The sequence below is a fragment of the Oreochromis aureus genome, linkage group 11 (genome assembly GCF_013358895.1).
Source record: "Oreochromis aureus strain Israel breed Guangdong linkage group 11, ZZ_aureus, whole genome shotgun sequence".
Taxonomy (NCBI): Eukaryota; Metazoa; Chordata; class Actinopteri; order Cichliformes; family Cichlidae; genus Oreochromis; species Oreochromis aureus.
Genome location: NC_052952.1, coordinates 23,801,242 through 23,826,113, shown reverse-complemented (window position 1 = coordinate 23,826,113; position 24,872 = coordinate 23,801,242). Strand labels below are relative to the sequence as shown.

The 24,872-nt window shown below is 42.6% G+C and overlaps 1 protein-coding gene across 5 annotated transcripts in view; it reads right to left on the bottom strand.

The window, feature by feature from the left end:
* Nucleotides 1-16,200: 16,200 nt before the first annotated feature.
* The window catches only part of pou2f2a (POU class 2 homeobox 2a), a 64,062-nt gene continuing 55,390 nt past the window's right edge, over nucleotides 16,201-24,872 (bottom strand). For 4 of the 5 annotated variants that reach the window (XM_039619003.1, XM_039619005.1, XM_039619004.1 and 1 more), the window contains 4 exons: nucleotides 24,602-24,837; nucleotides 23,304-23,372; nucleotides 22,897-22,970; nucleotides 16,201-18,587 (listed from right to left, as the gene is read on the bottom strand). In XM_039619003.1, the coding sequence (XP_039474937.1) occupies nucleotides 18,259-18,587; nucleotides 22,897-22,970; nucleotides 23,304-23,372; nucleotides 24,602-24,837 (708 nt within the window). In that variant the 3' untranslated portion in view covers nucleotides 16,201-18,258. The remainder of the gene's footprint in view (nucleotides 18,588-22,896; nucleotides 22,971-23,303; nucleotides 23,373-24,601; nucleotides 24,838-24,872) is intronic. The other variant, XM_039619006.1, reaches the window with a different exon arrangement.

The following is a 24,872-nucleotide window of genomic DNA, read 5'->3' as shown; positions in this document are numbered from 1 at the left end:
CTTATCTGGGTACAAGTAGCAGGGTTAGCAGTGTAATCAAAAGCAGTGTATCAAAGCGTTCCCAAGCCAGCTGAGAGATATATAGAGATATAATCTCTCCAACATGTCCTGGATCTACCTTGCGGACTTCTCCTGGTTGAAAATACTCGAACCTCCTTCAATGCCTCCTTTCAATGTGGAGGAGTAGCTATTTTACTCTAAGAATGACTGAACTCCTCAGCCTATCTCTAAAGGAGAGCCCAACTCTTTAGAGTCAATATCCAGAGCTCATGAATGTAGCTGAGGGTGGAAGCATAGATCAACCTGTAAATGACAGCTTAGCTTTCAGATTCAGCTCTGTTAATCACAACATGCCAGTAAAGCATTCGTACGCCCAATCTGTCTGCCATTCTCCTGCTCTGACCCTAAGATACTTAAACTCCTCCACTTCAGCTAAGAACCATAGCCTTGGAGTTTAAGGTGCTTATTCTTTGAGGTTAAGTTTCATGCCAGTTGTGGACTGAGTGGTGGTCAGAGGGTGGAGATCCTGGTGCTCTGATCCCTGGTTGCAAAGACTGTTTTTAGGAATGTAGTTGTAATCCTCTAGTATATGATGAATACATATACTAGATGAAGACTGGTATGCTATGGTACCCGAGGACCTTTTCAACAACATTGTCACAGGAATATTCAGAACAGCCACAAATGATTCAGTATTTCCTGTCTGGCTGTGAAGGTTCACTTCACCTTTGTGCAAATAATCCCAAAAAAAGAGAAAAAAATCGAAACTCAAGGCCCACTGGTAGGCAGAGATGGGCAGTAACGCGTTACTTGTAACGCGTTACTGTAATCCGATTACTTTTTTCAAGTAACGAGTAATGTAAGGGATTACTATTGCAAAAACGGTAATTAGATTACCGTTACTTTCACGTAGGAACGCTGCGTTACTGCGTTACTAAAACCGTGATTTTTGCGAGAACGTCTCATGACAGTGACGTAAGCGAGTGCGACGTTCGTGACAACAGCTGTCTGCAGATCATAATATATCGAGTGCGGGACAGAGTGTAGCATGCAGCGTTTAAAGCGTGGAAGTACTGACCTTATTTTGAGTTTGATTCCATAAAAAGTGACAAAACATTAGTGTCCGTTGTGCGTGGAAGAAAACTTCTTTTACAGCGAAAAAAACCCTAAACTTCCAAGCAAGCACCGAGTGTACTACGACGTAATGTGAAATTCACAGAGAAACTCGCGGATTCTTCCACTGACCGCTGCAGCACACCTGCACCAGGGTAAACCTCCGCCTACCCCAGTCCTGCTTTACAGGTGAAAATAGAGCAACAGGACCGCTAGTCTTTGATTTTATTTATTTTCTGCTGTGTTTTACTTGCATCTATTTGAAAGAGTGAGTGTAAACACAAAAAAATATTTTATTTTATGTGCTGGAATGTGCAGAAAATAGGTTTAAATGTTAAACAAATTTCTTCCAGTCAGAGAATGTTGCATATAATTTAATTTTTGCTTGATGCATAAAGTTAAAAGATTAAAACTAATAAAACAAGTTTTAAAAAGAGACTTTTCCATTTGATTACATTTTGTATGATGAATTATGCAGAAAAAGTAGAATTGGGCTGAAAGATCTATCGCTTTATCACCTATTCAGGTTGTAAATCGTGTTTTTAAAAAGTAACTAAGTAACTAAGTAACTAAGTAATCGATTACTTTTGAAAATAAGTAATCAGTAAAGTAACGGGATTACTTTTTGGGGGAAGTAATCAGTAATTAGTAACTGATTACTTTTTTCAAGTAACTTGACCAACACTGCTGGTAGGCCTCTTTTTAGTTTTTTTTCTTATCGTCTTTCTAAGCAGATGGGGCTGTCAGAACAGCTTATCGATTTAGTTTGAACAGACCGGTCTGAATATTGTGGAGTGAAGCGAGCGAACAAAATAAAAGCCATCATCTGTAAGGCTGTGAGGAGGTGAGAGGGATTCTCAGGGCACCGGGAGCCCTGGGTGACGTGTCAATCAGGGGGCGGTTGGCCTTCATGTTGTTCCCACTATTAGCTTATAGGGAGTTTATGTGTTTGTTTGTTCAAATGCTCGTAAAAGTGTAATGATGAAAGAATGAAGAAGGCACTAAATGGCTGTCACGTCCTTATCTCTCCCAGAGCACTCTGATGTTAATTTCCATGGAGTGCCGGCATCCTGCCTTCATTCAGGCTTTCAGTATTTTATTGACAAGGTGAAAGCAGAGGGAATGACAGGAGAGATAAGAGGAGGAGGATTAGAGAGCAGAGTCATACAACATATCCACTGCTAACTGTGGCATATTTATATAATCCTGATTATATCTTGGTTGCAGATTTACCATGAAGAAATACATTATAAACACTTCAGTGAACTGAAAAGACGACAGGAAGAAAGCAAAGAAGCAAGATGTTTTGAGTTCATCCACCATAACGCTTTAGGAAGTAAGGCCTGTCTTAAACACTTTCTACATGTACACCTTTGAGTGACTGAATAACAATGGCGCTGACAAGACAAGGCCAAATATGTCTATAAACTGTTCAAAGAAGTCTGTTAGATGAATGGAAGAAAATTGACTCATTTTATGCTTTTAAAGAGATTTCTGTGGAAGAATTAAGAGCTGAAATATTTCTTTGGTAAAGACGAAGCAGCCCATGGTTCTCGCAGAAGTAAGCAACACAAAGTAAAAACTTTGTCAAAGAACTAAAAACAGTGACACTGTCCTTGTCTTTCCCACTCGAAACAGACAGACATGTATTTATTAGTGCTGTGGTTTAGAGAAACGCTGCAGCAGCACCAAAGAATGGGAAAAAGCTCCACGACTGTCCTCGAGTGCATTTTTCTTTGCTTTAAAACAACAATATGTTAAGAAAAATGACAACAAAAGGGGAAAAATGTCTGGTCCAGACACAGCTCTTGCAGCACATTAGATAATCCTCACTGGGAACCTTCCCTTTCCACAAATGGGAGAATGAACTGAAGTATTGCTATTACCTTTAACGATTTCTAGAGGATAAGTTTAGCACATAAGCCACAGTTTGGGTTAAATAAACCAATATTTTTTCTCTGTGGGGCTTTAGTAGAGAGCAGGAGGTCAACCTGAGAGTAGCTGTGGCTGCCACACAAAACACTGTAACTTATACACACACACACGCACGAACACACACACGTACGCACTGCTCCTCGGGGAGGGAAACCAGATCTGTTTAGTGGCACTTCATCGCTGGCACTGCCTCTCACTGGCACCCACCAACACACACACACACACACACTCTCTCACACACACACACACACACACACTCTGGCAGCGTTCCTGGTTAAACTGACAGCTGGCATTCTGTCTTCGCGTACCACTGACACACTGAGGCCTTATTTGTAGCCAGTTCCACCTTTACTGGGATTCTTCCAAACCCAGTGGAATTACAACTGTGTTAACCGACTCCTCACCTAACCAGATATGTGGCTCTCCGGTTACATGCCACCGTGCGGTTTTACAGTCATGAAGAGCGACTTTTACGGGCGTCGTTTTGCAGATGATGTCAAACATTTAGTGTTCCAGCAATGGCACGAGGAAAGTTATGATCCCTATCAGTGCCACAGCGATATAATTTGCTCCCTGATATGATAACTATCAAGAGATGTCGTGACATTTTGATTCTGAGCTGTTACATAGCAACAATATTTGATCTGAGAAAAGCAGTGATCTTATTTTGCATTAGAAGCTAACACATAAGCAGAGTTTACCTAAAAGAAGTAAACATGTGTGGTTTAAGCTCGGAAGTAAATCCAGTACTGTTTCCAGACTGAGCTGTGGTTATTTTTATTATCATAAAATAAGCAATGTGTCTTTTTTTTGGCTGCTTCCTTTAAAGATCACCACAGAAAGATTATCTGCCTCCATCTCTAACATCCTCCTCTGTCGCACCACCCTTCTGCATGTCCTCCTTCACCACATCCATGAATCTTCTCTGTGGTCTTCCTCTTTTCCTCCTGCCTGGCAGTTTCATGTTCAGCATCCCTTTTTCCAGTGTATCCACCATCCCCCCTCTGCACATGTCCAAACCATCTCACCCTTGCCTTTCTGACTTTATCTCCAAACCGCTCTTCTCCTGTCTCCAGTGCATACCTCCACCTCTCCAGGATCTCTTCCACCTGCTCCTTACTCTTACTGCAGATCACAATATCATCTGCAGACATCATAGTTCACAGAAACTCCTGTTTGACCTCGTCTGTCAGCTTCTCCATCACCACTGCTATAAAGAAGAGAATCAGAGGCAGCCCCTGATGTAATCCCACCCCCACCTTGAATACATCTGCAACTCCTACTGCACTGTCTCGCTGTCCTCATGCATGTCCTGCAACACCCTCACATACTCCTGGCTTCCTCATGCCGTACCACAGTTTCTCTCGCAGCATCCTATCATGTGCTTTCTCTAAATCCACAAAGACAAAGTGAAACTCCTTCTGACCTTCTTTTAACTTCTCCATTAACACTCTCGAAGCAAACACTACATTTGTAGTGCTCTTTCTTGACATGAAATCAGTGCTGCTCGCTGATTGTCAACTTTCTTCTCAACCTATCTTCAACAATTTTTCCCATAGCTTCATGGTATTTGAATTTGATCCCCTTGTAGTGGCTACAGCTTTGCACATCACCCTTGTTCTTGGAAATCAGTACCAGTACACTTCCTCTCCAATCCTCAGGCTTCCTCTTACTCTCCAGGATTGTGTTAAACAATCTTTTTTTAAAAGTCCACTGCCCTGCCATACCTGCACAAGTATGTCATGTGGACTTCCTCACTTCCGCTTTGCTAATCCTCTGCATTTCCCGATTAACTAACTTTCTTCATCTATCCTCTTCCCACTCTCTCTCTCTTTCTACATTTTCCCCATCATACAAGTCAGTTTCCTCCACTTTGCAAGCGACTTCCAGCCCAGCGCCTCCATTCATTCTGTTTTGTGCCAACATATCTGTTGTTGTTGATGCTTGCTCTGGCCCTCCCCACCTCTTAATTTCCACGTATGCTCACGGAAGTGGAAATGTTCCAGAGGAGCAAATCCATCAATTTCCTTAACCACTTATCCAGCCACGGAGGGCTGTGAGCCTGCCTCGTATGAGAGACTAACACAGAGAGATGGACAACAGATCATGCTCAAATTCACATCTACAACTAGTTAACCTATCACACATGTTGATGGCTAACCAACTTGACATAGTTGTGGTGGACAAGCAGAGGAAGGCAGCCATAGTGATAGCTGTAGCTATACCGAGTGATAGCAACATGAGGTAGAAGGAACATGAGAGGGTGGAGAAGTACCAAAGACTGAGAAGAGGAGGGTGAAGGTAACTCTGGTCCCAGTGGTGATCGGAGCACTCGGTGCAGTGACCCCCAAGCTATTCGAGTGGCTCCAGCAGATTCCAGGAACAACATCCGAGATCTTTTGTTCAGAAAAGCGCAGTCCTAGGAAGAGCAAAGATACTGCGCAAGACCCTCAAGCTCCCAGGCCTCCCAGGGAATGTTTTTTACTGTTAATGTAAGACATTTGGGGCTTTTACCTGACTCTGTATGCAACTCTGTGTGTTTTATGAGTGTAGGTTTGAACAGGGTCAGAAGTGTCTGAGCTGGCCGGTGCATTGATTTGACCACTTCTAAAGTTTTTTCTATTTCTCTGGGAGGTTTATTTGGCTTTTTTAGCTTAATGATGGCCTCCTTCACTTGCATCACGACTTTGGACATATATTGAGAGTTTTAGTGCAAACATCCTTCAACTTGAACACTTGGAATCAACTCCAGATTGTTTGTCTGCTTAATTTATCACGAAATAACAAACTAGCCTGACCTGGCCATGAAACTCTCAGTCAGGTGTACAGTTAACTTTTGAGCCTCTAAAAATGGAGACACTAAGTATAAAAATGGTCAAACCCCTTGAATTAAAGCTGAATGTCTGCACTACAATAACATCTTTATTGTTTGATTTAAAATCCCCTCTGATGACATACAGTGACAAAAACTGTAAACATTGTGTCATCATCCAAAGACTAATGGATCTAAGTCTATATAAATGGGTTCTTAATGCTTATAGGCATATTGTGAAAGTGGGTTAGAAACAGTTAGGTAGTTGTTAAATGCAATAACCTCGAATAAGCAGTGGAACAGAAAACTCAGCCTTTAAAAACCGTATTTGCAATGAACGATCAGAAACAAAGTTCATGTTCTTTAGATGTATAAATACGATTTCTCAGCTACCTCCAAGAAGTCGACATTTTGGAGCAGAACAAACATTACGTATCGAAGCGACAACACAGCAACACAGATCTACCCGAGTCACCCTGGTGATAGGATCACATGCTCACCACCGCCGTCCGTGACTCAACTCGGAGGTGGGTGTCTGAAAGCTGTCACACTTACACACTCCAGCATCCTACCTAATCATCCACCTACTGTGCCACACAGCAGGGGAGAGCAGGAGAGAGGAAGAGGGAGACAGACTCAAGGAGAGGAGTTAACAAGAGAGGGAGAGGAATAATGAGAAGGAGGAGGAGGAGAACGAGGAAAGAAACAACAAAAGAGTCAGACGAGGAGACAAACACATGCACTTCTGGATGAGGAAACGAGATCGGGGAAGGCCAAATGTATGCAGCGCTGTTTGTCATTTAGCAGCTGTCCCCTGACGCAGCTGAGAGAAAATAAATGGAGGGAGAGATGAGGATGACGTGACTTCTTGTCTCCTCCCCACCTCCCAGTGTGCTGGGTGAGAACTTATCTTCAGGGTGTGGGGACATATGATGAGAGTCTGCAGCCCTCGCCTACATGAGCTCGTCTCACTCAGAAAATCACCGGCATTAAATAGATCCAGTTTGAGCCGGTGTGCCGAGGATGCTTTTAAGTTTTATCGGTTTTACTCAAGACAGTGGGTTGTTTTGACCCACTTTTTTTTCATGTGTAACTAATATGGTTTAGATCTGCTACAATTAATCAATTTATTCATCAGCTGATTGATAGCATGCTGGTTCAAGCTGGAAAAAGGAATCACCTGTGGTAAATTGTGATGGCTCTTCCCCCCCAAGCATTTGATGGATGTTAAAATAACCAGCATATGGCTCAGTACTGAAAATACTAATTATCTACAGCATGAAAAATATGGATAATAGGTCATAGAACAATGTGTCAAATAGAAATTGAAACTTTAACTTGCAACTTTAATAGATTTACTCTCTCTTACTTGTAGCATGTACTCCTGACAACCACAATACAGTAAGTAGTAGAGCCTGAACGATGTATCGCGGGTGCTGAGATATCACTGATATTAGCGATTTGCCAATATCGGTGTTGGTATTTATAATGGCTGATAGTTGAAAACTTACAAAAATAAACTATGTTGTAGAGGTTGATGGTGCATAGTTTGCCCACCAGATGAACATCTACAACTTCCCACTTATGACACATTCCAGATACCTCGGAAATCGGATGCCGTCACTCCCGACTTAACACGTTCCGGAAAAAGTGAGGAAAAACTGGATTTTGTTTTAGTTCTTAGCAAGGTAGAGCCTTTCAGGTGTCACTAGCCATACAGCATTATACTTCTTTTTTTGCACTTTAAAAACACATTCACAGATAGAGCCTGCTCTGTATGCAAATGGCTTATTTAGTCACAAATACACAACAGTGGCAGTACAGATTAAAATCTTTACAGCTGTTTACACACAGTGGATAACTCTGGGTATGCTTGTCTACTTCCACTTCCCTAGCGGTAAATCCAAGTTGAGGGGATGTTCTACAAAAAATTTCAAACTGAGAATTTCCGACTTCCGATTTATCCAGGAACGCGACATAATGCAGTAACAGCTGATCTGAGCACAGTGTAAATGAGTAATCCATGACTTGTGCCAGTAGAGCAAGATTACCTTTAAACTGAATTGTTATATATTCTTATATTATTAATGGAGACTCATAAATAAATACACTGAGTGAAATCTGTTTATGGTATCAGTCTTAAAAATCCTATATCGGTCACATGTGATACAACTATTCCAAAAATCTCATGAATCCATATTTCATCCATCCATTCTTGACCGCTTATCCTTTTTTAGGGTCGCGGGGGGGCTGAAACCTATCCCAGCTGTCTTAGGGCAAGAGGCAGGGTACACCCTGGACAGATTGCCAATAGGAGTCATCACAGTGGACACCCTGCTCCATCTCACCTCATCTCTACATCCTCTTCTGTCACAGCAACCATCTGCATGTCCTCCTTCAGCACATCCACTAGGAAAAGAGCAGTATCGTGGGCATCGTGTAGAGTTTTTCAGAAGTTCACAAATCTGTAGAAACTTCTTCTACAAATTGTGGAACAAGTTCAGAATATTGTTACTCAGTGTAAAATCGTAAAGACATTTAATATCTCATCTAGAGTATATATCATCAAGAGATTCTGAGAATTCTGAGAATCTCTGTGTGACAGGGACAAGGCCGCCCGCAGTCTTTGGACCCACTGCATTTAAACCCGGCAAACTCTTATGCGGTTATAACAATGGAAATCTGGAATTCTTTTTGGAAAACTTGGATGTTGACTACTCTGGACGGTGGCGTTTAATACACCACCATCACCAGCAGCCTGCAGCGTTGATATAAGACAGGACGGAGCCTGGATTCTCTGTTGCACTAGTTTCTACAGCCATCAAATGTGTTATTTATCCTGACCAACATAAAAATATTCATCCTTGTATAATGCGAGATAAGGAAAAGTGATGGATTCACTATGTCAGAAGCGCCAACCATCCAGTGTGCTGCATTTGTTATTGCAGCAATGACCTAAAAGTGAAAAAAGTTGCAGATAGCGCCTCAAGCGCTTTGAGGCAACTGTTGTTGTGATTTGTTGGCATATAATTTTTTAGTAAATGTGATGGTAAAACACGCCATAGTTTAACTTTGGGTAATAACTCAAAGGCTAAATGAAGAATAACAAAAAGCTTTGTAAAAAATTAAACCGTGGTCCTGATTTTTATTGGTAACCTGATGATTTTATAGCCAGGAATAATATTTAAACTATCAGGTGAAGCTGGCACTTTACACCCTCCAGTCCGTGCTCCAACCCAAAATATACTTTATAAAGGAATAAAAGAACAATAAAACAAAATAAAATTTCAGCCCAAATCAATAAACAGCTCTGTGTGTGTGTTTATGATGTATAGCTGTTTACAGAGCTGTTTATTGAGCATTTTGACTTGAAATATAATTTAATTGTATTGTGGAAGTAGGAAGAGAAAGGACATGTGTGACTTTTTAATGATCAGATGTTGTTTAGCTCGCTGAAATATGGAAATACAGTGCGTCATTGGTTAAAGTAAGCATTCCTTAGTTCACTGAATGGTTTACATTTTAGGAGGAAATGACTCTCTGTTTGAACCCCTGCTGTCAATCTTTGTTTAAGACCGGATAACATTCTAGTCCATGCCATATGAATGAGCCAATTCCTGCAATAAAAATAGTGGTGGCATTCAAAGTGTTGCCCCTCAGCACTCCTAGTAGATAAATGTTTGGTATCAAGTTCAAAATCCTACGTTGCCTCATTCTTGAGCTATTGCATTCACAAGGTTTTCAGAAAACTTGACCTCTGACCTTGAGGTCAAGGTCACTGAGATTTGAACTTGTCCAAGACTTCTAGCAGATGCACCAAATTCTTACGTGTTATCACAAATAACACAAATTTGCATGTTTGCGCTGCCAACCCGGCATGGTGACGACAATACCCCAGAGCCTTTTACAGCTAAAAACATGAAAAGCTGTAGAAACAGTAGAAAAACTCATGGCAAGAAACATTTTTCAGTTTCAAAATCTGACACATGGTTTCAAAATCTGAAACATGGTCACTTTATGGTTAGGAAAACTGATTAATTCATGCAGCTATTTAAAGTATTCACTGATTTTATGTTTGGCACATGTTGTCCTCCATATTGGAGGAGGTCAGCTGAGGATGGTAAGCTGGCCTCTGTTAGGAGAGATATCAAATCTAACAGTGCCCTCCTCTGGGTAAATCCTAGCATGACAAGCTGAGGTACAGTTCCTGTTTCGGTGATGAGGTTTCGCCAAACCAAGTGAAACTTGTGGTTCAACACAGAAAGAAGAACAGACGAGAGGCAGCCGGGGATCGTCTGTACAGTTTTTGTCTTCTGTTTTATTTGGATGAATGAAACACTTTCAGTTACAAAAATGACTTAAAATGAACAACACTGTACAATGAACAAGCAGTTATTTTTCTTCCTTTTTTTTTGGTTTTCAAGATAAATACAGTAAAAGGCTAACTTGCTACCACAAGGGAGAATAAAGGGGGGCAGACAGTAGGGGAGAGGGAACGGGAGGGGGGGGGGCGGCTGCTCACAGGATGGAAGACACAAAAGGGGGAGGAGTGACGGTCACGCAGCCTTACCTGCAGTAACACACACACACTCAGACACACACACACGGACTGTAGTGGCAGGGGGAATTAAAGCTACATGTACTGGGAAGTTGGCAAACAGCACGTTACAGTTGATATAACAGGTCATGTGTTGGAGTTCGTTATTCTCCAAAGAACAATCTTTTTTTTCTGCCACACCCATCCCACTTTCCAACGACCCAAACCCCGCCCAGTCACACACACACAGACAAACACACAGACACACACACAGGTGGATTCAACAGACTGGGTCGCCCCACCGACAACTTCCAGAAAAAAAATCTCAAACTTCCCCTCGTCGGAGTTTTACAGCTCCCTCTTTCTCCCGCTCTCTCTTTTACACACACGCACGGGTTTAGACAAACATCCAGGGGTAAAGGTCATACAGGTAGATGTTAGGACCAAACATCGGGGTGAAGCAAATGAAAAGCAGGGGTAGGTGGGCGCAGAGGGAGGGAGGGAGGTGATGGTAGTTAAAGCAGTACTCTGGCAGCACGAGCAGAAAGGACACAAACTTAAGAAGGATCAGAACAGCTACAAAGATACCAAGAGAAACGTCATTATCATCGTCATCGTCGTCGTCATCACCGTGATCATCATAATTATGAGAAGCTTAAGATTATTTTTCCAATGACAAATACTTAAAAATATACATTTCATCATCATCATCATCATCATCTTAATTATTATCATTATTATTATTTCCCTTTGGATAGCTGAGGTTAATGCTTCAAAGACCGGCTCGCTAGGTGACATAAGGATTCAGAGGGGAGACAACAGGAAGGGTGGGACGGAGATCGAGGGAGAGAGAGGTGAAGGATGGAGCGGAGAAGCTTTGTGTAGAAGAGAAGGTCAAGTTAGAGCTCTTTGGTTTTATTCTTTAACATCTGACTTGCTTTGCTGTGTTGCAGGAGAACCTTTGGATTAAAGCTGTATTGTGGAAGAGGGAGAGAGAGGAGGGATGGATGAAGGAGAGGAAGAGCGTGTCGGTGTGGATGAGAGTGGGCAGAGGAAGACGAGGCAGCGTCGCTGATTGCTTTCTTTTGCTCAGCTTGCTGTGTCTCTCACTCTTCAGCAGTTACATCTCTCATGGCTTCGTGCGCAGCGACGAAATTTGACTACTTTCTCGCATTTTGAAAGAATAGTCAGACTTTTTAGATGGGAAATGGGCTCATTCGCTTTCTTGCTGATTGTTAGATAAGATGTTCGTGACTGTGGGGTAGATCTGAAGCTACAGTCCAGGGTTGTCGGTAGACTGGTGTAGCATAAAGAAAGGAAGCAGCATTCACTTTCTTCTAAGTTCCAGGATGTAATAACTCATGGTGCTATAGGGAGCCTTAGTAACACTTTACGGGTGCGCGCAACAAGGCAAAGTTACTCCTTCCTAACATCCACAAGCAGAGCTGGTGTTGAGAAACGTGAACAGAAAAGTCACACCGACATAAACCACCATCCTCTCAACTTTACCCTCAGTCACACGCTGGCTCACTGCATTGGCACTCAGCCATCAAAGCTAAGTGAAGCACTACAGTTTAAATGCACTTTGGTACATACAGCAGAGAGCAGACGCGTTAACATTTGCATTAAATTCAATCAGCTATTTCAGGTTGGTGCAAAATCTAAACCTGTTCTTGTGCGGCTTTTTTTTTTTTTTCTTAGCCAGTTTGATCTACTGTGTACAAAGGCTGATCTGACAACAGCGCTTCTCGTCTCCACTGTGGGATGTGTGACTGAGAAAAGATTCAGTTCAACACCTCTACAATCCACAGGTTAAAAAAAACAAAACACCAACCCACACCTCTTAAGCTCCGTGGTTAAAATGTTAAAGACTGTATATAAAGATGGGTCTGAAAAGTCAAGCCAGAGGGGAGGGGGAAGTGCCTTAGACCTGCATTCTTTCTAATGGCCAGCAGGAGGAGACTCTTCCATTTGCAAGAAATAAGTCTAGAGGATTTACTGTGACTGACAGTTGCTACTATCCGAGTAAACCACCCTCGGTTTCCATTTCTGCCTATGTGACGGTTTGTTTTTGAAAAGAAGAAGGCGACAGCCAAAATATGAAACTTGAGGCTTCACAGCTGAACTTCACAAGACAATCTTTGGCGTCACCATGGCCGCATTGGCTTTATATAACAGTCTATATTTTTCACGCCACTGTAAGCTTATCTAACATTCTGCAAGAAAGCGAAGATTTCATCCCTCCAGTGTGCAACTGTGTTTAAAAACAAAGAACAACTGCTGTAAAGGTTTTATGGAGGAGAATGCTTGACAGTTATTGCAACGTCAGGATTTTTGGGAGCGTGAACATCGCGCTGGGTCACATGGCAGGGCATTGACTTTGGTATCATTCGCTAAGGGGGTATCCCCGCCACAGAGACCTGCACTTTGCACCCGGTCCCTCAAACCCCGAGGTTTGAGAGAGACAGAGAGTAGAAAAAAAAAAGGCGAAACATCCGAACTCTCAGGAAGAATCCAGATGTTTTGATCATGTGTACATCTCTCCCTCCAACTTCCACTTTCTCAACACACACACACATAAGCACACACATACACACAGAAATTTGTGAAACGTGTTGGGATGCGTCACCTAGCAAGCACGGTTTCAGCCGTCCCCGTGGCTACCTGCCCTACGGCGCCTCCTGATGCACGTGGACTGATCAGATCGGCCCCCTCATCGGGCAATAAAGACCCAAAGGCGAAAGAGGGCTAAAGTTGCTCCGAGGCACAAACCTGGAAGCTTTATAAAGTCTAAAACAGATGCAGATTTGATGTCAGGAGAGCAGCTTTAAGCCCACAGTGCATGTTTGACAGGGCGGCAGCAGTGAGGGTCAGATGTGAGGAGAGGGCTGTGTTCAAAGCTCAACACAGACAGCGGGGGTGGTTTTCAGGGGGACAAGGCATGTGTGTGCGTGAGTGTAGACTGGAGCGTAAACCAGTGGGGCCTTTTAACCCAAAACTGCACCAAAACTACAATTCATCCAAGGATTTGGTCCCCTCCCAAATTGTTCCCAAACCTCTTTTCCATAAAGGATAATGACCTTTGACCTCACCGTGCCCGCTTGCAGTCAGTACAAGCACACAGTCCACACATCCCCATACCCCGATACCCACTGGAGCCCCGCGATTTAAAGCATTCATCTATTTGGTTTATCATCAAAGAATATGAGGTATATGATGAACTATCTCTCTTTTACATCCTACAGTGGATGGAGGAAATTTAAAAAGAAGGCAAAACCACCTTACACAAAAGTGGAAACGGAAAGAAAAAACAGAAACGGAGACAAAGTGAGACGTTAGAAGGCAATTTACAGCTGGGAATTCAAAATCACCCTCTTTCTCCTTTGCCTCCTTCTTTCCTCTCTATCATGTAAAAAACAGCAAAGCCTTGGCCCTAGTTGATCTTCTTCTTTTGTGTTTTTGGTTGTGTAGCTGTAAAGCTTTGTGTGTTCTCCCTGTGGAGAAAGATAGAGAACAGAGGCAGCATTGTGCCTCAAAGAACACTTCATGCTGCAAATCATATTTATCCTTTCCCTGCACCGGCGCTGGATTTTAGCCTGACTTTTTCGTTTAATTACACCCAGACACAAAGGAGGGCGCACATCCACAAAACCTGCGCCCCTGCAAATCATGAAGCGTCGGTCCGCACAGTGCTACCTCTCACCGCCGCGTGCTTCCCTTCCCCTTTAAGAGGAAAGTCGTCTCGATGAGGAAAGGAAGGGAATATCTTCACATAAGCCCCCCCCATCCCCACCCCAACAGAACCTGCGTTTGCATTTCTGGTATTATTTGGTTTGAAGACAGAAGAAAGAACCTCAGAAGGGGTTTGAAAAGAAAAACATGACAAATACATCCCCAAAATAGGAAAATGAAAAAACAAAAGCACCTATAGAAATAAGTTACCAAATAAATAGCAAAGATAAAGACAAGCAAACAAATCAACCCTACCCTGAATAAATAGTACAATCAAAAGTCTAAATCATGATTAACAAGGAGAAACCAAAATCCAAAGAGAGATAGTTTAAATTTTTGGTCTAAAATCAAGTTATTATCATCAATGTTTTTTTAAGGATCTTTTTTTTCTCAAAGTCTTTTTTGTAAGCATTTTTTCTTTTTAATACATTAGCGATAAGTAAGCAGTAGAACATAGATCTTTTTTTTTTTCTACAAAATCTATAGAAGCACTAACAGGTACATTCCGTCTAAGAGTCAACGTGGAGGAAAGGATTCACCTTTAAGGTGCGACCGCGCCCCTTCTCCCCACATCTAAAGCTTGGTTTGTGAAACGATTCTCGTGTGTCGACTGTCTTTTTCCGGTGCGGATCAAACCAAATATTCTTTGGATACGTTTGCGTCCAACTCGCAACACATCACCTTAACCGAGGCCTTCGCTGTGTGTGTTGTTCTGTATCTGTGAGCGCGTTTCACGCTGCTGTCTTTGGGTTTCAGGATTAGTGACGAGAAATCACTGCTAACCTTTTATTTTTCTAACCGCTTAAATACAGAAAAACACACTCAGACTAACTGAGACCAACACATTTCTCCACCCTCGTGCAGAGAAGGCGGTATCTGTCCCTGCCTGCTTTGTGTTTTTGGTTTGGTTCAGTATTTGGTTTGGCATTTTTAAATTTTTTTTTAAGGTTTGCTATTCAACTCTTTTCGTTTTTGGCTTGTTGTGTTCGTCTTCAGTTTTTTTTCTGCCGAGACAGTCCGTTTCTTTATCTAATAAAAATCTGGAAGCTAAATTTTCACAGTATTTTTTCCAACCACCTGATAAAAATCTCTAGCACGACTACAAAAAAAATAGCTCTTGTAGTAAGTAAGCGAGTACGTTATCCCAAATAAGTAATAATAAGCACTAAAGTACAGTACATAAAACGGCATCAAGAGACACAGCAAAGATAAAACAATCGGAACCAACCAACAGAAAAATAAAAACAGATTTTTTTTTTCTTTTAAATAAGATTTCAGTTCAGTGAGGTCATTTGCGTTTAGCTCCATCCAGGACCAGAGAGCTGAGCTGGAGAGGGGGGGGGCAGAGGAGGGGAGGAGCCGTCTGTTGCTCCTCTAAGTCGGCTCCATCCATGCTACACAGTTTCAGACAGAGGCTGGCACTGCAGCCCTGACGCTTACAGACAGACACACGGCGATGCTTTGTTTGTTTCATCACCTGCACCGTGTCCTCCTCCCGTCCTCCTCCCTCCAGCCACATTTGGTTTGGGTTCTTTTTGGTTTGCTTCTGTCGCTCCTTGGGTTTTGGGTTTGTTTGGTTTTTATTTGGTTTGGGTTTATTTTTGGTATCCTCTTTAAAAAAAAAAGCAAAAACAACAAAAAAGATGTGACACCCGCACCCCCCCTCACTACAGTGTGTCCCAGCATACCCTTCTTTGTTGCAGTAAAGGATCAGTCCCCGTATAAATAAAGAAACCCCCGCTTCCCTTCCCGAGTTGGGTTTCTTGGACGGGCCGGGTGGAGGGGATTACAGCAGAGGGGAGTGGGGGCCTCCTGTTCTCAGCTCCCCCCGCCCCCTCACCTCCACCTCTGTCTCTGTATTGTGTTCATGTGTCTTGGCTGCGGCTCTTATAGAAAAGCCCAGCCTTGAAAAAATGCTTTGGTTTCCATTTGAGAATTAATGGCAGTCTGAGGTGGAAAATGAAATGATTGATGGGGTGATGATGGAAACAGACAAATATCAGTAAACATGTCTAGACAAACAGGTGTCAGGACGTCTACGCTGATTGACGAGGCAGGAACGAGAGCCAGCTGTGACTAAACTTGGCTTTATTGACTTGTTTAGCCTTCAATCTCAAACGGTGATTCCTGTAAATCTCCAATCACAGCCTCATTTCATACTTTCCAAACGATCACCACTCTTTACAAACATCATTTTCAGAATGTGAAGTTTAGCAGGGCGTGTTCATTTAAGCCGTGGAGTCACCGATAATGGGTTATCTTTAAGACCGAGCAAAGAGCGGGTCTGATTAAGCACAACAGAAAATGTTTAGGTCTTGATAAGAAAAAAAAAAAAAAAAAAAATTCAGTCACTCCTTGAAATCAACTCAGTGTGCCAACTCTTTATCTTTGAACTATTGGCACTTGGTGAGGGCTGAGATGAGCGTTTTTATCATTGCTGTAATGTATGTTCCTGCAGAGAAGGGTCACATTAAAAACAAGATGCCAGATGAAGACTGTGTACGTGCACGATGAAGATCAAGATCAGGGTTTCCGTCAGTGTATTGCCAGCCCCCCGCGGGATCTCTGGGTCCAAACTGAGGGGCAACTTTTTACTCTACTTATTTAAAGACCGAAGCTGTTGGCTCGGATCTTTTTTTTTTGGTTATGTAAACAAGGTTAGCCGCGCTCTCCCGCTGAGCCTACGTTATTTTATCTTCATGTTAAGAGGAGAAAGAAACGCACTGTGCCTCCCTTTCTACCGTTTTCTCACCATCAGCACAGAAATAGCAGAAGCCACACCTACACAGTCCTGCTGTCCTGCCAGTAGGCCGTGCACGACGGCGGGCGAGGAGCCATTGAACGCCACCTTTAACCGAGCGCCACCTTAAATCCCCAGCTGGACCCGACAGCTTTTTGTTCTCTGCTCTGGCGGAAACCCTGAAGATGACGATGACAATGACAATGACTCACACACCAAAGCTAACACTACAACAGCATACAAAAATAAATAGGAGCTAAATCGTTCATAATGGCACTAATAAATAGTTAACAAAAAAAGAAAAGAAAAAAAATCTTCTCAAAGTGTAAAATATGTCAGGCCTGCTATGAAGTTAAAGTCAAACTATCCTATGCTCTTGTGACCAGAGGTAGGTAAAGAGACTTAAACACACACGAAGATACAGCAGGGCTGACAAACATATCATACAATCATATATGAGCTATTACACAGCAAACGTTTGAAAATCACTCAAAGTAATCCAACATGCAAACCTATAGGAAACAGATGAGCAGACGCAGACATGATGAGTCGATGCAGAATGGATTGGTGTGTGTGTGCATGTGTGTGTGTGTGTGTGTGTATGTATGTTGTGTGAGAGTAGCAGTAGAGTCCTGGTCCTGGATAGCTTCAGTATTTACACGTCCTTTGAATAAAGCTTTTCTCTCCGTATTTTTGGTTTTTGGTATTTGTGATTTTGGTATGGTTGTCGATTTTTTTGGGTTTTTTTTGTTTTTTGTCATTGTGTATTCCTCCAACGCCGCCTCCTCAGGTAAATTTTTGGTTTAAACGTATCCACCCCACTCCTCTTCCTTCAGACCCGCAGCTTTTCTTATTAATAATAACAACAATAAAAAAAAGAAAGCAAAGTCCTCCTCTTCTTCATTTTTTTTTTGTCCTTGCGCCATTCCTTTGTCATATAGTAAAGTTTTTCTTTTGTCATTTTTGGTTTATGCACTTCGACGTGCACCTCTACCATCTCTTCGTTAAAGAGTCATCGGTTTGCTTTCCTTCGAAGAGAAAGAGTGGAGAGGTGCCGTGTCGACATCACGTGTTCTTGACAAAAAGGTCCCACGTTGCCTCCTTTCCATCTTTGTTTGTTTGGTTTTTTTTGGATAGATAAAGATTTTTGGTTTCAATCTTCTCCTTTCTCTCCCTTCTCCCCTCTTTCACCTCTTTCCCTCCATCTCTCCTCTTTCATTCTGTGTATTTTTGGCATCGAAAGACTGGGAGAGAAGGAGAGAGAGAGCCATTGAGGAAAAGAAAAATAACGAAAGAAGAGCACAAGAGAGAGAAAGAGATAGCTTTGGTGTGAAAGGCGAGGTTATCGTATCCTCCTTCCTCCTCCTCTCTGATTGGCCCTTGGTGGGGTCACTCGATCTTGGCCCCGCCCAGAGAGGGCGGGCTGTGTGCCATTTCGCTGGAGGAGCAGGAAGAGGCGGGGCTGGAGCAGGGAGAAGGGGAGCAGGGTGTGGGGCTGATGCTGCTGGCCGAGGGGAAGGGCGAGGGCTGGGAGACTTTGGCTATGGCGGTGCTGACCAGTCCGGCGTTGGGATTCTGGCCCATGTGGAGAAGGGCGGGGTGGTTGAGGAAGAGGGAGGAGGGGATGCCCCCCCCTTGACCCCCGGAAGCCCCCAGCATCACCTTGCTCCCACCCTCAAGAGTGGAAAGAGGTAGGTGGCCACCACTGGCTGCTAGGGCTGAGGCAGAGAGAGAAAAAAGGTTAATAAAATCCCCCACCATGGCCAGAGGACACTTTCACAGTATATCAGAATATAAAATCAATACTATATTAAGTTTTGGCTTTTAGTATTTGTCTTTTTTTCTTATTTCTTTTGGGGATTCATCATCTTTAGTTTAGTAACAGTGGTCCTTCTCTCAGGCTTCTTCACCTTCCACTGCTGAACTAAATGACTTCCTGCAGCACAGATCCCACCCTGACAACGAGCCTGAACTCATTTCATTTCACACAAGTGGCTGTTAGAAAAAAGTAGGAAAATGTTCTTTCCCAAAAAACCTCAAACTAATGTCTGTCCCCATTTCAACACGCTGGCGCGAGACGTAAAAGCTTGTTAAAAATAATCGAACATTGTGAAATATCTTCAGCGAGCTAATCTTAGGGGATCAGGTTTGCATCAGTTTAGCTGATCGGAGAGCTGTGATTGGCTGTTTCATGCACAGGCTGTACCAAAGATAGAGAGCTGAATTTTAATTACACTCATGTTTATGACTGTTTAGCACAGTCTTGGAAGACTTTTTTTTTAAAGTGCTCATTTTACGCACATCTGCAGGCTTATTTTATTTTGCGGATTTACTGAAATAGGTTTGCACGCTTTTATATTTTCATGCTGCCTATTTTCACCCTGCTCTGTCGACAGTGAGGCAGCGTTGGTTACGTACATAAATAGCATAGCTGTCTAATAGACCTCACACAAAAACAAAACCAAAGATCTGCGGTCGATTGTGTACTATTCAGCAAAACCAAGGATGCTTTTTTGATTGCTCCTTTATTCCCAATGGGTCACCACAGCAGAGGGACTCACTTACTTGATCGGGCCCTTCCTGACTCAACTCTCCCATTTATCTGTGCTCGGGACTGTAGGAGTAGGACAAGTAGGAGTGAACTAGCTGGTGACCCCCTGAGGCTGGGCTTGGATGCTAAACAAATGTATTAATTCCACGACACTGTGGCAAAACCTGCAGCTTTGATTGAGGCTGCTCAACATTAACCGCCTGTACAGCTACTAATGTTTGCTCTGTGCGAAAACAAACATTTGTAAATAGGCCCTTCTCTTAGAGTTAAGCTGTAAAGAGCAAAAGAGAATCAGAAAGACTGTAGCATTAGCCCTGTTAGTAATTATATTGTGATTTGTCTATTGCTGTAGCATAATCTTCTTCTTTCCATTAGGGGTCGCCACAATGGATCATCTGCCTCCACCTCATCCTGTCATTAGCATCCTCCTCTGTCACACCAGCCCTCTGCATCTCCACCTTCATTACATTCATAAAACTTCTCTGTGGTCTTCCTTTTTTTTATCCTGCCTGGCAGCTCCATCTCCAACATCCCTTTTCAAATATATCCACTATCCCTCCTCTGCACATGTCCAGACCATCTCAGCCTTGCCTCTCGGACTACATCTCCATCACTCCCAATAAATATCTGAGTATCTTCAGCTCTGCCTCCTGTTTTTTTGTTAGTGTCACCGTCTCCGTACATCACAGCAGGTCTCACTGCCATCTTCTTCTATTGTTATGTTATGGTTTCAAAAAAAAGTAATGGAGTAATAAAAGTTCAGTTCTTCGCCCCTGCATATGAAACATTTTAGAGTTGCAGAAGCAGCTGAGCGAGACAGTAAAATCAAGCCACTGTGTCTCACATGCTAGATGAAAGTAACTGCATTCAAGTAAAACATTGACACAGAAACAGTTTAACATCCCCCGCTACATAATCATCTGCACCTATGACAGCTGATCCATTTTGTTATGACTGCTGTTTGGTTAACACCTCTGACATGCCCACCAAAACACGAAAGTACATCAAAAATCACGGGACAGTGAAACTGTGCCCTCTGTTTACAGAGAGTGTTTCCCACTATCTTCTCTACATTCTGTCAGACACAGACACAGAAGTAGTGTCACCGATGTTCTTTCTAAGTAAATACATATTTCTAACGGTGCTGCTGACATGAAATTCTCACCAGATGTCAGTAACAACCCATCCAATCCACACATGCAAAGAAGTCCATCAATGCATAAATTAATTTAAGTGTAATAATGACAAATGACACAGGGAAAAAGTATTGAACACATGAAGAAAAGCAGGTGAAGAAAGGCATGGAAATTCATGACGCCAACTAAACTTTATCAGTAATTAGAAAGTAATCTGGTTTAGTCCCAACTGGTGGCCTATAAAAAGGTCTCGCACAATAAACATCTCATGATGGGTAAAACCAATGAGCTCTTTCAAGCCCTTCGCAACTTTATTGTTGCAGAACATACTGATGGCATTACAGAAGAATTTCTAATCTACTCAAGGTTCCAGTGAGCACCTTTTGGAGTGAAAAGAATTATCAGAAGAGTTATCCAAGAGCCTCAGCAGGTGCAATTGTTTCTAAGAAAACAATAAGTAGTGCACTCAGCCACCGTGGCCTGTATGCACGCTTACACACAGGACTCCAATGCTGAAGAAAAAGCATGCTGAAGAGCATTTAAGGTTTGCTGAATAACATGTAGAGAAATGCTGGGAGATTATAGTCGGGTCATATGAGAACAAAATTCAACTCGGTGGATACCAAAATACACACCATGTTTGGAGGCCAATCACCAATAAAGTCTTTTGTACAAAGTATTAAATACATTTCAGTAATACTGTTACCCAGTGTCATTTACCATTATTACACAAAACTTATGGACATCTATGGTTTGTTTTTTTTCCATGTGTGGACTGGATGGGTTGTTACTGACATCTGGTGAGAATTTCATGCCAATAGAACCTTTAGAAATATATTTACTTGGAACATTGACAAGAAGCTTTATTCCTACTATTCCTACTATCTCGGCTCTGTGTTGTTTACCGCAAACGCTCCACTCGCTCGCTGATTAAATCTTCTGTTTGCAAGGGGCAGCCAATGAGAAGAAGTGAGTGGCCTTAAAGGGAGAGGTAATAAAACCGCTTTTTCCAAGACGGTGGGTGAACAGTAGGGCTGCACTGAGGCCAAAAATAAGGTACATTTATGCTGATTTATGCTGATTATTTTTAACTGTGAATTATGCAAAGCTACTCAAGTGGAGTCCGAGAATAAAAGCAAGTGGAAATAAACATAATAGGTCCCCTTTAAAGGAAAGAGGAAGACTAAAAGTATAATATGGGCACTTTAACAGAAGTATTTGGCTACCAGCCAGCTCTAAAGTGCAGAATGTCTTATGTGTTGACTGCTTTACAGCCTGTTAAGAACACTTTTGGTAGTTTTTTAGCTTTTCGGTGATAACGTTTGGTTTTCAGTGATGTTTTAAGATTAAAATCCCCTGTTGACTTTAGATACTCTGACAACAATCTGTAAGTCCTCTGCCTGCTATTAGAATTACTGATATAAAAAGAACTTCACCTAAACTGAAAGATGACTTATGACGAACTTCCCAAACAGACTGCCTCGAAAAGATTTCTTCTGAGGGTTTCCCTCAAACTCTCAACATATTTTGATAATTAGATAAAAAGATGAAAAGGATGATAAGGATGAGCGAGACAGCACAGAGACAGAAACAAGCCCACACATTAACGTAAACCACCACCGTCACTCACACACAGACACTTGATGGGATGGGTTCACGCATGTAGATGATAATGTATGACAAATAAGTTTATTCCTCTTCTCTGCAGCTCTCTCAACTGTGGATGAACACACTTGTTTGCCCAATCATCCGTGTCTCCAGTCGATAATCAGCCTGTGCGACCTGAGTCACCCACCATGTATTAACTGTATTACTCATCCTCACACTTCTCTTTTCACTGCAGCTCCCTCCCCCTTCACGCTGTCACCCTACGAAGCGAGGTTAAAAACTAGCTCTGCTAAACTGACGTTAGCTGGGACTCTTCCCTGGTCACTCTTGTGGGACACACAAAAGTTTTTTGTGGCTATTTTTGTCTTGTTCTTCAGTGTAGGAAGGTTTATGTAGGGGTCCTGAAGAGTGTGCATTTGAGTTTTAACATCTATGTGTGTAGGTGTGTTTGAGAGGATGACTTCTCTAACAGTTTTAGAGGAGGAAGATGCACCGCCTTTCTGCCGAAGATGGGTCTTTTTATGTATTCTCTGACCCTGAGACTGCTCAAGAAATGAAATAATACTGCACACCACCTCACCTCCACCTCAGCTTTGACCTTTTAATTATGTTCTGTTTATGAGAGGTGCTGAAGGCAGGCTTTGTTCCTCTTTTTTGTTATTCTCTCTCCTTTTTTCCTTTCAATGTCTCTCTCTCTCTCTCTCTCTCTCACACACACACACACAAACACACCTTGGATAGTGGCCAGGGGATTGTTACCGAGGAGGGCTTGATTCATCCCTGTGTTAACTCCCATCACAGTGTTCCTGTTGTGACGCGCGCGCACACGCACCAAGCACGACACGTGCAAGCAGACACACAAACAGAGACAGGCAGAGGAGAAAAGGTGAGGGAGGGGGGAAAAAAGCAGGTTTAGTGGCAAGGACAGGCAGAAGGCAAATTCATCTCAGCACGTATAAAGAGCAGAAGTTTGCTGACTGTTGGCTGCACAAATGCAAACGAGGTTAGAAATGCAGAAAGAAACAGAGCAACCTATCAAGTGTTATTCATCTTAACACAGAATTCACATGAACTAATGAAGAAACACATCTGAACTGTCTAAAGTGTGTAATGCGTGTGTGTGCTTCAGTCGTATTCACCTCAAGTTTGCAGCAAAATCGGTGATGTAGTTAGACACGTCACCATTCTTTTTACCCATTCGCCATAAGCTGTGAACACAAAAATCATACATACACACACACAGATACACACGCAGGGTTAGCATGCACTGCTGCACAGGGGAAGCAGTGGCACCCAGCGGCATGCTGGGATATCAGTAAATGCTTATGTGCTCAGTCACTGTTTGTGTGTTTGTGTGTACAGTAAAAAGCATTTAACTACAAACTGCAGCTGAACCCGAGCGTGGAGCAGTGAAGTATTGATCGCGAGCAGCGTTTGTGAAAATGTGCGGCCGTATGCAGTCGTGTTTTGAGACTGCAGATGAAGATAAATGATTAAAACCGATGATTCACCTCTGACTTCATGTTGCTGGTATATTAGGTTAATGTTCAACCACGCACATAGATTGGTTTTAAATATTAATCCTTTGCATTTCATAATATTACTCATATTAAATGACTAATTGGTATTCGGGTTAATGATACAAGCATATGTAAATGTAATCCGTGTGAGATAAATATTTAGGCTTCAGACGGCTCTAAATTTTCAGTCTAAGACCTTCTTTTTTGTCTACTTATGACTCCACATAACGTCAGTGAGCACCATATAATTAACGTGATCATCTCAGGCTCATCAGCCCCATTCACTTTCTGTTTAACTATTTTGTTTATGAGAGGCAATCAGAAGAAAACTGGTCTAAAGGGAGATAAACTGAGGAGCTGCACAGGGAGCTGGTATAAGATAATTCAGGCTTATTATGAATTATTATGCAGAGCTAGTCTAGAGGAATATGGAGCTAAAAAGGAGCTCAGCAGTTCCCCTTTTTTCCTCCACACATTTTTGATGTATATTTTCTGATACTTCTGCTGACAGTGGAGGCGAATTAATCTTTTTTAAATGTGCTGGTCACAGCTTTGAATTGAGTTATGTCCAAAATATTATATTTCCTGTTTGCACAAAGTTTATTTTCTTCACTAAAAGGTAATGTAAGCACAAAACGGGGGTTGCCAATAAAAACTAGAACATTTCTTTTTCTGCACTGAATTGCTGCTTTTGATTTTCCAACACTGCGAGCACCAGAGATGACGCTCCACGTTCAGGATCCACAGCAGTCAGTCGTCAAACTCAGAGAGGTATCAAATCTGTCAAAGACAGAACAACAGCTACGCCGCATATGTCTCTCTGTTATTATCGTCAAACTTGCGTTTATTTTGGTGAAAGCTGCGGTGGTTTGAGGCGCTCTGAGGTGCTTTGCTCTGAAGGCCTCGTGGCCTCTTACCCTGTGTTAAGGTTGAGTGTGCTGTGGCTGGGGGTGGCCGGGCTGGCTGTGCTGCGGGGAGGAATAGGTGGAGGAGGTGGAGTTGCCGGGGAGGGAGTGGAGCTGAGTGGGGTGTGGGTTAAGCTGAGAGAGGGGTGGGTGGAGGTGAGGCTGGAAGTCAGAGGGCAGACGGAGGACATGGTGGTCACCGATGTGCTGCTGAGACTCGTCACGGCCTGTGACATCTGGCTGGACATCTGTCAGAGAGGAAAAAGAGGACAGCGGCGTGTTT